The sequence below is a fragment of the Anolis sagrei genome, chromosome 8 (genome assembly GCF_037176765.1).
Source record: "Anolis sagrei isolate rAnoSag1 chromosome 8, rAnoSag1.mat, whole genome shotgun sequence".
NCBI classification, from domain to species: Eukaryota; Metazoa; Chordata; class Lepidosauria; order Squamata; family Dactyloidae; genus Anolis; species Anolis sagrei.
This window is the reverse complement of record NC_090028.1, coordinates 30,687,929-30,703,826: the sequence shown is the minus strand read 5'-3', so window position 1 is coordinate 30,703,826 and position 15,898 is coordinate 30,687,929. Positions and strand designations below refer to the sequence as shown.

The 15,898-nt window shown below is 41.7% G+C and overlaps 1 protein-coding gene across 1 annotated transcript in view; it reads left to right on the top strand.

The window, feature by feature from the left end:
* Positions 1 to 15,546, top strand: part of CBLN1 (cerebellin 1 precursor) — a 26,047-nt gene extending 10,501 nt beyond the window's left edge. Inside the window, exon 3 of the mRNA XM_060788384.2 lies at positions 10,971 to 15,546. Within this exon, the coding sequence (XP_060644367.1) occupies positions 10,971 to 11,168 (198 nt within the window). The 3' untranslated portion in view covers positions 11,169 to 15,546. The remainder of the gene's footprint in view (positions 1 to 10,970) is intronic.
* Positions 15,547 to 15,898: the final 352 nt, after the last annotated feature.

Below are 15,898 nucleotides of genomic sequence, written 5' to 3'. Positions count from 1 at the left end.
GTTGGGGGTCACCACAACATGAGGAACTGGATTAAGGGGTCGCGGCACTAGGAAGGTTGAGAAACACCGGTTTAACCCATTACGCCACCGGGGACTCCCTGCTTTCTGATACTCCTATGACAATTGTGATCGGTATCTCTCTCCTGCATCTGTCTGCCATTGACTTATTATATAAGCCTCGCATTGAGACCCATTTGTCGCCCCGTAGTAACAAGGATTTAACCTGATCCTACATTTCGGAGTTAGCTGTTGTGATTCACCAAACTCTTTGATACCTCATGATTGGAGGATGGGATTCGCCTCTGTTCTGATGCTCTAAATCTCTTCTTTCGAAGAAAAATCTAAATAAATCAACCTGAGACTCGTTGTTATGTTTTTGTGCTGTGGAGCCAGCCGAAAGCCATCGTTCCGGAAAGGAGACAGAATGGGGAACCTCCCCTGCTGTGAAAAGGAACAGGGAAAAGAAACACAACTGAATTACTGTCTTGCTTCTGTTCCTACACTAATAAAACCCTCTTCAATGTATTGTTGAAGGCTTTCATGGCCAGAATCACTGGGTTGCTGTGATTTTTCCAGGCTGTATGGCCATGTTTTAGAAGCATTCTCTCCTGACGTTTCACCCACATCTATGGCAGGCATCCTCAGAGGTTGATAGGTCTGTTGGAAACAAGACAAGTGGGGTTTATATATCTGTCGAATGTCCAAGGTGGGAGAAAGAACTCTTGTCTGTTTGAGGTAGGTGTGAATGTTTCAATTGGCCACCTTGATTAACATTTAATGGCGTCACAGTTTCAAAGTCTGGCTGCTTCCTGCATGGGGAAATCCTTTGTTGGGAGGTCATTAGCTGGCCCTGATTGTTTCTTCTCTGGAATTCCCCTGCTTTTTTTTTAGTGTTGTTCTTTATTTAATGTTTTGACTTTAGAGTTTTTTTGTAATTGTCCACATGCTTGTTTCCTCAACAGAAAGCAGGACTTAAAAGTAAAGAAGGGATTGTGTAAAAAATGACTTTGAAAGTATCTGGAGAAATTTCTAGAAAAATTATTGGAAAAAGAAGATGGGAATTTACCTCCAAATGAAGAACTGATTTTTTGGTGGGACTTTAAGAAAAGAGATGGCTCTGGAGAAGGGGAGCACAGGGGTGAATGTAAATAAAAGAGAAAGAAATGCATAGTATATGTCTATATAACTAACTGTATTTTCTCTTCTCAAATAAAAATCGAGAGAGAAAAAAACAGAAAGCAGGAAACCATGAAAATGAACAAAATCTGGCTACCAGTATTTAAAAAAACCTCTTAGTTCATTTTCAACAATTACTGTTGAAATTGTCCACATGCCTGCCATAGATATAAGCGGTTTCAAGGCCTTGCTGGTTGCTGCCTGAGGGAATCCTTTGTTCGGAGGTGTTAGTTGTCCCTGATTGTTTCCTGTCTGGAATTCCCTGTTTTCTGAGTTCATTATTTACTGTCCTGATTTTAGAGTTTTAAATACTGGTAGGCAGATTCTTCATTTTCATGGTTTCCTCCTTTTTGTTGAAACTGTCCACATGCCTGCCATAGATGTGGGCAATTTCAAGGCCTGGCTGGTTGCTGCCTGAGGGAATCCTTTGTTGGGAGGTGTTAGTTAGCCCTGATTGTTTCCTGTCTGGAATTCCCCTGTTTTCTGAATTGTTCATTATTTACTGTTCTGATTTTAGAGTTTTTAAATATTGGTAGGCAGATTTTCTTCATTTTCAAGCTTTCCTCCTTTTTGTTGAAACTGTTCACATGCCTGCCATAGATGTAGATGAAACATCAGGAGAGAATGCTACCAGTATTTTTTTAAAAAAACACTAAAATGAAAACAATAAATAAAGAACAACACTAAAAAAGCAGGGGAATTCCAGAGAAGAAACAATCAGGGCCAGGTAATCTCCTCCCAACAAAGGATTCCCCCAGACAGGAAGCACCCAGACCTTGAAACTGCAAAGCCATTAAATGCTAAGCAAGGTGGCCAATTGAAACATTCACACCTGCCTCAAACAGACAAGAGTTCTTTCTCCTACCCTGGACATTATTCCACAGATATATAAACCCAATTTTCCTAGTTTCCAACAGACCTCACAGCCTCTGAGGATGCCTGCCATAGATGCAGGCGAAACATCAGGAGAGAATGCTTCTGGAACATGGCCATACAGTCCAGAAAACTGACAGCAACTCAGAACCATATTTCCTCCTTCTCTTAATAGTCTGGTTGAATCATTTGGATGAGGGCAGTCTATGTTCTGGTCTACATTCCAACGACAGCAATAATATATACTAGTCTATCTACAGTATGTGTTATTTGTACTGAAGTGCCCTTTATCGGTTTTCAGTACATATAGTTTCATCTTTGAGCTAGAGATGTATTCCTTCCTATGTCTAGCTAAGCTATGCATCTAATTCTGGATACCTCTATAACTCTGGCTATATATTGGATAATGCCATTATCTTGTATGGTTTCTCTATGGCAGTGTTTCTCAACCTAGGGGTTGGGACCCCTGACTGGGGGGGGGGGGGTCACGAGGAGGTGTCAGAGGGGTCGCTAAAGACCATCAGAAAACACTGTATTTTTCTGTTGGTTGTGGGGGTTCTGAGTGGGAAGCTTGGCCCAATTTTCTTGTTGGTGGCGTTCAGAATGCTCTGTGATTGTAGGTGAACTATAAATCCCAGCAACTACAACTCCCAAATGTCAAGCTCTATTTTCCCCAAATTTCACCACTGTTCACATTTAGGCATATTGAGTATTTGTGCCAATATTTGGCCCAGATCCATCATTGTTTGAGCCCACAGTGCTCTCTGGAGGTTGGCGAACTATAACTCCCAAACTCAATATCAATGCCCACCAAACCCATCTAGTTGTTTCAGTTGGCCATGGGAGTCCTATGTGCCTAGCTTGGTTCAAAACACATTGTTGGTGGAGTTCAGAATGCCCTTTGATTGTAGGTGAACTATAAATCCCAGCAACTACAACTCCCAAATGTCAAGCTCTATTTTCCCAAAATTCCACCACTGTTCACATTTGGGCATATTGAGTATTTGTGCCAATATTTGGTCCAGATCCATCATTGTTTGAGTCCACAGTGCTTTCTGGGTGTAAGTGAACTACAACTCCCAAACTCAAGGTCAATACCCACCAAACCCTTCCAGTATTTTCTGTAGGTCATGTGAGCCAAGGTTGGTTCAATTCCATCATTGGTGGAGTTCAGAATTCTCTTTGATTGTAGGCGAACTATAAATCCCAGCAACTACAACTTCCAAGTGACAAAATCAATCCCCCCAACCCCAAGTGTTGTTCCCAGTTTGCTCCAGTGAGTAAAAATTTGTTCCCAGTTTGCTCCAGTGAGTAAAAATACATTCTGCACGTTGGATATTTGCATTATGATTCATAACAGTAGCCAAATTACAGTTATGAAGTAGCAATGAAAATAATTTTATGGTTGGGGGTCACCACAACATGACGAACTGGCACTAGGAAGGTTGAGAAATACTGCTCTATGGAGTGTTTGACACGGAGTCCGACTTATGTCCAAGACTTAATTTTAAATCGGTGGGCGCAGGAACATAGTATTAAATTGTGCATTGATTCTATGCACAAAATGTACAGCAATACATAACTCTTTCTCTATTGACAGATGTGGTGGTCTTAGGTTTATGGTTAGGTCCCCAGACTGCACAGATTGAAAGGGGAGTGAAAGGGGAACGCTCTCCTACGCTTTGTTGACAGCTAACTTTTGAAGCGTTTAAAGCAGAGGTCCTCAAACTTTTTAAACAGAGGGTGAGATTATAATTTGAAAAAAATATATGAATGAATTCCTATGTACAGTGCAGATATCTTATTTGTCGTGCAAAAACACTTAAAAACAATACAATAATTAAAATCTATATATATATAAATGCTCTGTGCATAATGAGTACCTTAAAAACAAAAGAAGCAATGAACGAAATCACACCAAATTTGGCAACAAAACGTCTCACAACACAAGGAGTGACCATCACTCAAAAAATTATGATTTTATCATTGGGGAGTTGTAGTTGCTGGGATTTATAGTTCACCTACAATCAAAGAGCATTCTGAACTCCATCAACAATGGAATTGAACCAAACTTGGCACAAATACTCAATATGCCCAAATGTGAACAGTGGTGGAATTTGGGGAAAATAGACCTTGACATTATGAGTTGTAGTTGCTGAGATTTATAGTTCATCCACAATCACTCAATACGCCCAAATATGAACACAAATTGAGTTTGGGGAAAATAGACCTTGATATTTTGGGAGTTGTTACTAGGATGTTTAGTTCACCTACAATCAAAGAGCATTCCGAACCCCACCAACGATGGAATTGGGCCAAACTTCCCACAGAGAACCCCCATGACCAACAGAAAATACTTAAGGCCATCTAATCCTACTCCCTTCATCAGGGCAAGAAAACGTAATCAAAGTCCTCCTGACAAAGAGCCATCCAGCCATAGATATAGATAGATAGATAGATAGATAGATAGATAGATAGATAGATAGATAGATAGATATCATTCACACAGAGATATAGTATCATAGATTTGAAAGGGGCCCTTAAAGAAGGACAATGATATGTTGCATGTTCCAGGGTGGGCAAGCCAGACAATTTCCACATCAACACTGACAAAGAAACAGCAAGAAATACTGTTTACCCACAAGCCTAAATACATTACATATATTAGAAACCAACACTTTCTCATTACTTTATTTTCCACATCAACAGACTGAGCCACAGCAACACATGGCAGGGGACAGCTAGTAATTAATAATTAATATTTCTATGGGAAGTGTGGGCCTGCTTTTGGCTGATGAGATAGGATTGTTGTTGTTGTTGTGTGCTTTCGAGTCATTTCAGACTTAGGTTGACCCTGAGTAAGGGCTGGGTTAATGACCTTGGAGGGATGGCCTTAGTTTGGGTACTTCTGGTTTAAAGTGTGTATAGGGAAGGCATAATTTAGCTAAACATTTAGGATAAGGCTCCAATGTTTTGCAAAGGCCTATTGCTCTCCCAATATGGTCGCTGCTGATATTTTATATACAGATAGAAGTATTAATTGCTACAGCAGATGGAAGGTTGATCTTCCCCTCTGTGTACATCTGTAATTTCTGGCAGCTCCGTTATTTGCTGCAGATGCTCTCAAAAGGAGCTGGATATCCCCCCCTTCCCAGTTCTCCTCCTCGCTCCCTAGACAGGTAGGAAGCTGGTGCTCTCTAGGTCACATCTGGGCTCTGCCGGGCTTGCTGCTTCACAGTGGGGGATGCGGCCCCTCCCCATGCACTTCAGAGATGCTGCCTGGGGCGCCAATGCTTTTATCCCCCTTGTCTTCCCTTTGAGCTTGAGCAAAAGCAGGAACGGAGAGGGTTTCGACAATCTCTCCTGAAGGACAGACAAGACAAAGGGTGGCACCCGACAGACAAGAGTTGGATCCTGATATTGAGCTGTCTCTTGAGATGGTTTTGGTGTGGTGCAATTCTCCCCATTCTATCTTATTATTATTTTTCTAGGTACTTCTCCCAATGTTATTCTATAGTTTATTTACATTTTGGATTGTTGTAGTTTTTTGGGCTATATGGCCATGTTCTAGAGGCATTCTCTCCTGACGTTTCACCCGTATCTATGACAAGCATCCTCAGAGGCAGGTCCACAGCCAGGATTTTGATTTTGGGGGGGGGGGGTGAGTTTGATTTGGGGAGGGGCTCAGGATCTACCCTAGCAAACCTTTTGTATCATTATGCTAATTCCCCCATGCATATGGGATATATTGAGCATGGTGATCAGATCATGATATGAATAAACATAACAGTTTAAATAATGTACCAGTAAGGTCTTTTCGCAGACACCCTGAGAATTTCGGGGGGGGGGGGGGGCTGAAGCCCCTCAAGCCCCCCCCCCCCCCCCCAGCTACGGGCCTGCACAGAGGTCTGACCTCACAACATCTGAGGATACTTGCCATAGATGCAGGCAAAACGTCAGGAGAGAATGCCTCTAGAACATGGCCATATAGCTCGAAAAAAACCTACAACAACCCAGTGATTCTGGCCATGAAAGCCTTCAAAAGTATATTTACATTTTCTCATTGTTACTGCTCTTCATATTATTGCAAGGAGGGTTTTTTTTCTCATGTCAGGAGTGACTTGAGAAACTGCAAGTCACCTCTGGTGTCAGAGAATTGGCCTTCTGCAAGAACGTTGCCCAGGGGACATTGCCCGGATGTTTGATGTTTACGCCATCCTTGTGAGAGACTTTTTTCATGTACCTGCATGGGAAGCTGGAGCTGACAGAGGGAGCTCAACCTACTCTCCCTGTATTCGAACCACTGACCAGTCAGTTAGCAGTCCTGCTGGCCCAACAGGGACAAGGAGTAGTATTGCCATTCATTGCCTTGAAGGAGGCTCTCTAGGTTCAAGACAGACAAGACAAAGGGTGGCACCCAACAGACAATAGTTGGATCCTGATATTGAGCTGTCTCTTGAGATGGTGTGGCTTGGTGTAGTCCTCCCCATTCTATCTTATTATTATTTTTCTAGGTACTTAATAATAATAATAATAATAATAATAATAATAATAATAATCTTTATTTATACCCCACCACCATCTCTCCAATGCTATCCTATTGTTTATTTACCTTTTCTCATTGTTACTGCTCTTCATATTATTATTGCAAGGAGGGTTTTTTTCCCCTCATGTCAGGAGTGACTTGAGAAACAGCAAGTCGCCTCTGGTGTCAGAGAATTGGCCATCTGCAAGGACGTTGCCCAGGGACGCCCAGATGTTTGATTTTACATCATCCTTTTGAGAGACTTGGTGCCGCAGTAGGTTAAACCGCTGAGCTGCTAAACTTGTTGACCAAAAGGTCACAGATTCGAATCCGGGGAGAAGCGTGAACCCCAATTTCCGCCAACCTAGCAATTTGAAAACATGCAAAATGTGAGTAGATCAATAGGTACTGCTCAGGCGGGAAGGTAACGGCACTCCATGCAGTCATGCTGGTCACATGACCTTGGAGGTGTCTATAGACAACGCCGGCTCTTCAGCTTAGAAATGGGGATGAGTACAAACCCCCAGAGTCAGACACGACTGGACTTAATGTCGGGGGAAAACCTTTACCTTTACCTGTGAGAGACTTCTTTCATGTCCCTGTATGGGGAGCTGGAGCTGACAGAGGGAGCTCAACGTGCTCTCCTTGGATTCGAACTGCTGACCAGTCAGTAGGCAGTCGTGCAGGCTGCCTACTGACTGGTTTAGCCCATTGTGCCACCAGAGACAAGGAGTAGTATGGCCATTCATTGCTTTGGAGGTTCAAGACAGACAAGACAAAGGGTGGCACCCAACAGAAAAGAGTTGGATCCTGATATTGAGCCATCTTCCTTAGGAATAATCTTGAGATGGTGTGACTTGGTGCAGTTCTCCCCATTCTATCATTTTTTTTTTTTTAGGTACTTCTTCCAATGGTATCCTATTCTTTTATTTACATCTTCTCATTGTTATTGCTCTTTATATTATTATTTCAAGGAGCTGTTTTTTCGAGTCTGGAGTGACTTGAGAAATTGCAAGTCGCTTCTGGTGTGAGAGAATTGGCCATCTGCAAGGACATTGCACAGGGTGTTTGATGTTTTGCCATCCTTGTTGGAGGCTTCTCTCATGTCCCCGCCTGGGGAGCTGGAGCTGACAGAGGGAGCTCAACCCGCTCTCCCCGGATTTGAACCACTGACCTGTCGGTCAGCAGTCCTGCCGGCACAAAGGTTTAGCCCAGGTATTATATGACCTGAGGACTGCTACTTGAAGCTAAAATGGTTCCACTATAAATAGTGAGATCAGAAGGAAAGGAAATGCAGAAAGGAGAGGAAATCATCATTATCTTCACTGTGAACTTTTAACAAAAAATAGTTAGCTTCAATTCCCTAAAGCAGTGGTTCTCACCCTTCCTAATGCCACAACCCTTAAATTCAGTTCCTCATGTTGTGGTGACCCCGACCATAAAATTATTTTCGTTACTACATTCATAACTGTCATTTTGCTACTGTTATGAATAGCAATGTAAATATCTGATATGCAGGATGTATTTTCATTCACTGGACCAAATTTGGCACAAATACCCAGTATGCCCATATTTGAATACTGGTGGGGTTTGTGGGGGGAATTGATTTTGCCATTTGGGAGCTGTAGTTGCTGGGATTTATAGTTCACCTAGAATCAAAGAGCATTCCAAACTCTACTAACAATGGAATTGAACCAAACTTGGCACACAGAACTCCCATGACCAACAGAAAATACTGGAAGGGTTTGGTGGGCATTGAACTTGAGTTTTGGAGTTGTAGTTCACCTACATCTGGAGAACACTGTGGACTGAATCAGTGATGGACCAAACTTGGCACGGATACTCAATACGCCAAAATGTGAACACTGATGGAGTTTGGGGAAATAGACCTTGACATTTGAGAGTTGTAGTTGCTGGGATTTATAGTTCACCTACAATCATAGAGCATTCTGAAGCCCACCAATAATAATAATCATCATCATCATCATCTTTGTTTATACCCTGCCACCATCTCCCCAACGGGGATTCGGGGCGGCTTACATGAGGCCAAGCCCAGACAACTTATTACAGCAAAATAAAACCAAAAACATAAGCAACAAGCAACAGCATCATCATTACATAAAAATATATGAATACAATAACAATATAACATTACAATAAACATAATCACAGTGACAGTGACAGTGACAGTGGGCGGGCCACATGTGCAGCCCCCCCCCCCCAACCAATCACTGATATAAAACTCAAATGAGATAAGAAAAGGAGCAAGTTATTTACAAGATGGAGCTCATAAAAACACAGGGTTGTGGAACCAAACAATAGAATTGGGCCAAACTTCCCACACAGAACCCTCATGATCAACAGAAAATACTGTGTTTTCTTATGGTATTTGGAGACCCCTCTGACACCCTCTTCGACCACCCAGGAGTCCCAACCCCCCAGGTTGAGAAACAGTGCTCTAGGTTCAAAAAACAACATGTAAACCTAAAATATAAACTCAAATTGGGACTTGGGATTGGGAGGACAATGTGAGAAGCTACAGTATTTCCCACCACTGTATCCAGGGTAGTAGAATTAATCTGATCTGGTAGAAGTGATTATACATCAGGAGAAAGAGGTGGATGAAATCCACACAGGGAACTCGTTCCTAGAAAGTTTGGGAAAGTGATGCTTCTGAATGTTCATCATCATATCATCATATTTAATTACTTATGAATCGCCCTCCATCTAAGATGCTCTAGGTGATTTACATAGCGAAATTGTATAGAATAAAATACATACAAACAGATATTAATAAATTAACATAGGTCAAATGCTCTAGTAAAAAGCCGGGTCTTTAGTGCTAGAGTAGAAGGCCCTAAGCATGGCTCTCATATAGGGAGGGAAGGAATTCCATAAGGCAGGGGCAGACATAGAGAAAGCCCTGCGCCTGGTACTTTCCAAATGCACTTCTCTAGGACCTAGTATATAGAGTAAATCACGTTGGGAAGGACATGGTGACCTCCAGTGATGGAAGAAGGAGAGATGGTCTCTAAGATAGGATGGACCCTGGCCGTATAAAGTTTTAAAGGTCAGGACTAGCATCTTATACAGGCCACGATAATCAATTGGAAGCCAATGTAAATGTTGCAGCACTGGTGTTATATGGCCTTTCATAGGCAATTTTGTGAGTAACCTGGCTGCAGCATTTTGAACAATACGGAGCTTTTGGGTCGTAGACAACTGAAGGCCAACTTACAAGGCATTACAGTAGTCCAGACTAGATGTGACCATGGCATGGATGACTGTTGCCAGAGCCTCGTCCAACAGGTAGGGTGCCAATTGCTACCTATCTGACCGCATCTCTGCCTATGAACCCACCAGGACTTTGAGATCTTCCGGGGAGGCCCTGCTCTCGATCCCGCCTGCTTCTCAAGCTCGGCTGGCGGGGACGAGAGATAGGGCCTTCTCGGTGGTGGCTCCTCGGCTGTGGAACGCCCTTCTTACGGACATTAGACTAGCACCATCTCTAATGGTATTCCGCAGGAAAGTGAAGACCTGGCTGTTTGAGCAGGCGTTCGAATAATTAGTGCAATGATTGGTTAATGAACATTGGAACGTAATAATGGATGACGAATCTGGATCATGTTTTTGATGATGAGACGATAGTGAATAGTGAATGGTTATTGTAGTAATTGTTTATTAATTATGTAATATTATTATTATTATTATTAACTTTATTTGTACCCCGCTAGCATCTCCCGCAGGACTCGATGTGGCTTACACAGGCCGAAGCCTCAAAACACAATACAACAAAACATAACACAATAATACACAAAGCAAATCAAAACAGTTAAGCAAAATAACAACAATAACTACATCAAGACACTATTAAAACTGGCTCGGCCGGCGCAATGGGGTACAGGGGTTAAAGTGCTGAAATGGCAGGGGGAACACAGGATTAAAGGTGCGGTGTGCAGTAACATCAGTTGTGCTAAAGTGCTTCTAGGACTTGGGATGGGGGATTCCTAATCTGAGAAGGCACACTGTAGCATTGAATTTTTGCTGTTCTTATTTGTTGTGAAGCGCTGTGAGTCGCCTTCGGGCTGAGAACAGCGGTATATAAGTAAAGTAAATAAATAAATAAATAAATAAATAAATAATTGCCTTGCTTGTCGTAGATGGAAAAAGGCCTGTTTGCTGGCAGCAGCGACCTGAGCTTCCATTGTCAGCTGTGAATCCAAAACGACTCCTAAGCTCTTAACGATAGGTGATGGAAAAGTTGTGCTATATTGTCCCTCATCCTGCATTCTTTTCCCTGACCCTCTCCTCCTTTTACATGTATTTTCTTGTTGCCTTCCTATCCACTGATGGGCGTTTTGCTTTGTTCTCTCTCTGTTTCTCTTTTGCATTTCAGGTGAGCTTGATGCTGAACGGGTGGCCTGTGATTTCGGCCTTCGCTGGGGACCAAGACGTCACCCGGGAAGCTGCCAGCAATGGAGTCTTGATCCAGATGGAGAAAGGAGACAGAGCCTATTTAAAACTGGAGAGAGGAAACTTAATGGGAGGATGGAAATATTCCACCTTCTCTGGATTTCTAGTATTCCCTCTTTAAACAACTTGCCTGCTGGAGGAAGGGAAAAAAGGGGCCATGGAAGCCTGCGATTTGCTTGACCGGCTCCTGAATCGTAGCCGGAGAGACACAGCTTTGGACCTCCTTTGGATCATGTCTACGTATTACAGAAGTTAAATCCTTACTTAGGTTTGTGTACATTGCTTGGAAGAGCTTCGTTAAGAGTGCAGCCAAGAGGCAGAAGATGCTTGAATTCGCCACCTTACGACAACACTTCTTTATTTTTCTTCTCCTCCTTTGCGAACTGAATTAGTTTTCTCTCCCTTGAACCGGTTTATTCTTGCCACCCTCCTTTGCCAACACCTGTATGTTTTCTACTTTGCACTATCTGTTTGCGACCAACCTTGGGTTTGTTTTGAACGTTACAGATATATTTTTACTCTTTCCTTGAGTTGAACTTTTTTGCAAAATGTCTTTTTTGAATAGGTGGCCGCCATTGGTGTGTGTGAGAGAGACATGCAATGCAAACCACGTTTATGCTAACCAAGCAAACCGGGGAAAAAAATATATAAATAGAAATATATACACATCGACATGAACTATTATAGCCAAATCCTGATTTTCACTATTTCTATGTAAATCTGAGTGATTGTGGAATTTACAGGCTGCTTAATGTTTTGATGCATTCTTTTTGGTTTGGGTTAGTATTATTTTTATTTTTTATTTTTTGCTCTCGTAATTGTGGCCCAACTTACATGCCGGAAAGTATATGGAACTTTGACTCATTAACCTGTAAGATAAGAATATTGTGAATATGAACCAGTATTGATTTCGGATTTAGTTTTCAACATGTTTAAATAGGGTTATGGATTTTTATTTCAGGGTTTTCGTTGGTTGCTTTGTTTGCATAGATGAGAAATCTGGTGCAATCTTATTCAGCCTTAGAAGGAGGAAAGTAGAAGATGCAACTAAACAAAAGGAAAGGGGAGATACTGGGTTGTTGTGAGTTTTCCAGGCTGTATGGCCATGTTCCAGAAGCATTTTCTCCTGACATTTTGCCTGCATCTATGGCAGGCACCCTCAGAGGTTGTGAGGTCTGTTGGAAACTAGGTATGTATCTATGGAACGTCCAGGGTGGGAGAAAGAACTCTTGCCTGTTTGACATTGGTGTGAATGTTGCAATTGGCCACCTTGATTAGCAGTTAATGGCCTAGCTGTTTCAAGGTCTGGCTTCTTTCTGCCTGGGGGAATCCTTTGTTGGGAGGTGTTTAACTTGTCCTGGTTTTCTCTTGTCTGGCATCCCCTTGTTTTTGAGTGTTGTTCTTTAAGACAGGGAATTCCAGACAAGAGACAATCAGGGCCAGTTAATCACCTCCCAACAAAGGATTCCCCCAGGCGGTAAGAAGCCAGACAAGAGTTCTTTCTCCCACCCTGGACATTTCACAGAAATATAAACCTCATTTTCCTAGTTTCCAACAGACCTCACAACCTCTAATGATGCCTGCCATAGATGCAGGCGAAACATCAGGAGAGAATGCTTCAGAAACATGGCCATACAGCCCAGAAAACTCACAAAAACCCAGTGATACTGGCCATGAAAGCCTTTGACAATACAAAGGAGAGATATATGTTGTCCTCTACTTTTTGTTGCAGGTTGCATTTGGTTCTGATTGTGATAATGCAAACAGGGAAAAACAAAGACTTCAATTGCAGGTACCTAAGGCTAGAAAGCAGTCCTTTTTCTCAGGTTCTTTTGTTCTGCCTCTTCTGAACTGTTTTCCAAAAAGGCAGTAATTGCCAATGTGGGTTGTTTAACTATATCAGCTTCAGCAAACATCCCCTCAATTTGATAATTTGAGATTCCATTCCAATGTTAGAGAGTGAATGCCCACACAATTGCCCCTGCTTTGGTATCGTACCGTATATACTCGAGTATAAGCCAACCCAAATATAAGCCGAGGCACCTAACTTGACCACTAAAAACTGGGAAAACATGTTGACTCAAGTACAAGTCGAGGGTGGGAAATGCAGCAGCTACTGGTACATTTCAAAATAAAAATAGATATCAATAAAATTACATTCATTAAGGCATCAGTAAATTAAATGTTTTTCAATATTTGCCGTATTCCAAAGAAAAACAGTAAAGTAGCTCTGTAAGTGGGAAAGTTGGATAAAAAATATGGTATCCACAATAACTTTATAATCATATTAATAATAATAGAACTTCATTTGTATCCCGCCTTATCTCCCCATAAGGACTCAGGCCGGCTTCCAACATAGTAACAGCCAAACATTCCATGCCTATATAAACAGTGCAGAGCTAGATATAGATCTATAATTATATATGCTAATTTCACATATGCATTTCCCCTGAAACATTTGCAAATTCCCTCTCTCTATATGTGCATTTCCCTCCTGCAATAATTGCAAGCCCCATATATCTATATTCATATATATATATCTATCTAGACATCTCTCTATATATAGATAACTAGCTGTACCCATCATGCGTTGCTGAGGCCAAGCTTCCCTCCCTCTTTCTCTCCTTCTTTCCCTCATTCCTTCACTTCCTTTCCTTCCTTCCTTCCGTCCTTCTGTCCGTCCTTCCTACCTACCTACCCCTTTTTTCTTTCCTTCTCTCCTTCCTTCCTTCTCTACCTCTTTCCTTCCTCCCTTTTTCCCCCTTCCCTTTGTCTCCTTTCTTCCTTCTCTACCTCTTTCCTTCCTCCCTTTTTTCCCCCTTCCCTTTGTCTCCTTTCTTCCTTCTCTACCTCTTTACTTCCTTCACTTTTTGCTTCCATCCTTCTGTCTTTCCTTCTTTCCTTCTCTCCCTCTTTCTCTCCTTTCTTCCTTCTCTACCTCTTTCCCTCCTTCCATCGCTCCCTTTACTTCCTTTCCTTTTTTTCTTTCCTTCTCTCCTTCCTCTCTCCCCTCCTCTTCCTTCCTTCCTTTTTTCTTTCTTTCTCCTTCCTTCCTTCTCTACCCTTTTCTTTCCTTCCCCTTTTTCTTTTCCTCTTTCTCTCATTTCTTCCTTCTCTACCTCTTTCCTTCCTTCCTTTGCTTTTTGCTTCCATCTTTCCTTCTGTCTTTCCTTCCCTCCCTCCCTCTTTCTTTGTTTCCCATCTTCTTTTGCTCCCTCTTTCCTTCCTTCCTTCCTTCCTTCCTTCCTTTTCCTCCTTCCTTCTCTACCCCTTTCTTTCCTTCCCCCTTTTCTTTTCCTCTTTCTCTCCTTTCTTCCTTCTTTACCTCTTTCCTTCCTTCCTTCACTCTTTGCTTCCATGCTTCCTTCTCTCCTTCCTTCCTTCCTTCCTTCCTTCCTTCCTTCTTTCTTTCTCCTCTTACCTCCCTCTTCTCTTTTTTTCCTGTATTGTCATTTAGCCTTTTGTCATTTAGCTTTTGGGGTTTTTTAAGTCCTTTCCACTGTTTCTTTGTGGGGGGTTATGAGTGATGGTCACTCATTGATCTGTTAGGGGTGTAGGGTCCAAATTTCGTGCCATTTCATCCAGTGGTTTTTGAGTTATGGTCATCCCACAAACGAACATTGCATTTTTATTTATATAAAGACTTGCAAACACATGAGAGGAAAATTCATATATAAAATTATTTTTATATATATATGCACATATACATACACACAGATATACAGATATATAGGTACCTCTATACATATTTATTGATATCTATATCTACTGTATATAGGATTTGCAGAGACATATGAAGGGAAAATTCATATACACGTAATGTATACATAAAGATACAGATATATAGATATATGGAAATCTCTAGGTATCTATATGTATACAGGATTTGCAAACATATAAGGGGAAAACTTCCAAGGGAACAAAAATACACATATAAAGATAATACATTTAAATACACACAAAAAGCCAGTAAATTGGATGGGTTTGAAAGAGAGCTATACAATCAAGGAGGAGGTGAAATATATCTCCCACCTTCCCTCCCTTTTGCCTGGAAAAGAAAACACACTGTCAAGGGAGCTGAAGAGGAGAGGGAAATATATCATATATCGCAAGCAATGGCCTCCAGGCTCCTCTGTCCGGCCTTGACCTTGATCCCATTATAAGCTGAGGATGGCTTGCTCAGCTCAAGAAAAGGGTTGAAAAACCTGGTTTATCTTCGAGTATATACGGTATTTCTCCCAATTCAATCAGATTTTCTATAGCTGTCTTATTCAAAAGAGATGGGCAGGGAGGGGAGAGACATAACATCTTGACGACAACGCTAGTCTTTATGATTTGCTAGGATTATTTTGCTGACCGTCTTTCGAAAGATGTAAATGCTATAATTTTTGCAGCACTCTAAAGAGAATAACTACTTTTATTATCAAGGTACGAGTTAAAAAAATACTTTTGATTGTAATCGAAACATAATGTGAAATAAAAACCAGTGGAATAAACAATGTATAAGACTTCTTGGAGAGTGGAGAGCGATCTAAGCAGGCCTCGTTCTCAAGTTCCCTCCGTCCCTTTGTTTGGTTCCAAGGTGGATACAGATCAGATCTGGAATTTAATGATATGCCTATGAATCAAAACAATCACTGGATGTAAAGCGCCAATTTCTCAATTCGTAACCATAATGTGGTCGCGGCTGTTAGACAGTTAACATGGGAGGGTTTTCTCTCTGCCTCTCTTTTGCTTCTTCCAAACCTGGGTTCCAAGAAAGAATTTAATTAGCTCCTAGGGGGGCAGTTAATTCTAGCTTAATAAGCAATGTGTTATTTTATGGTCGATGTCCCCCCCCCCTTTCCACGC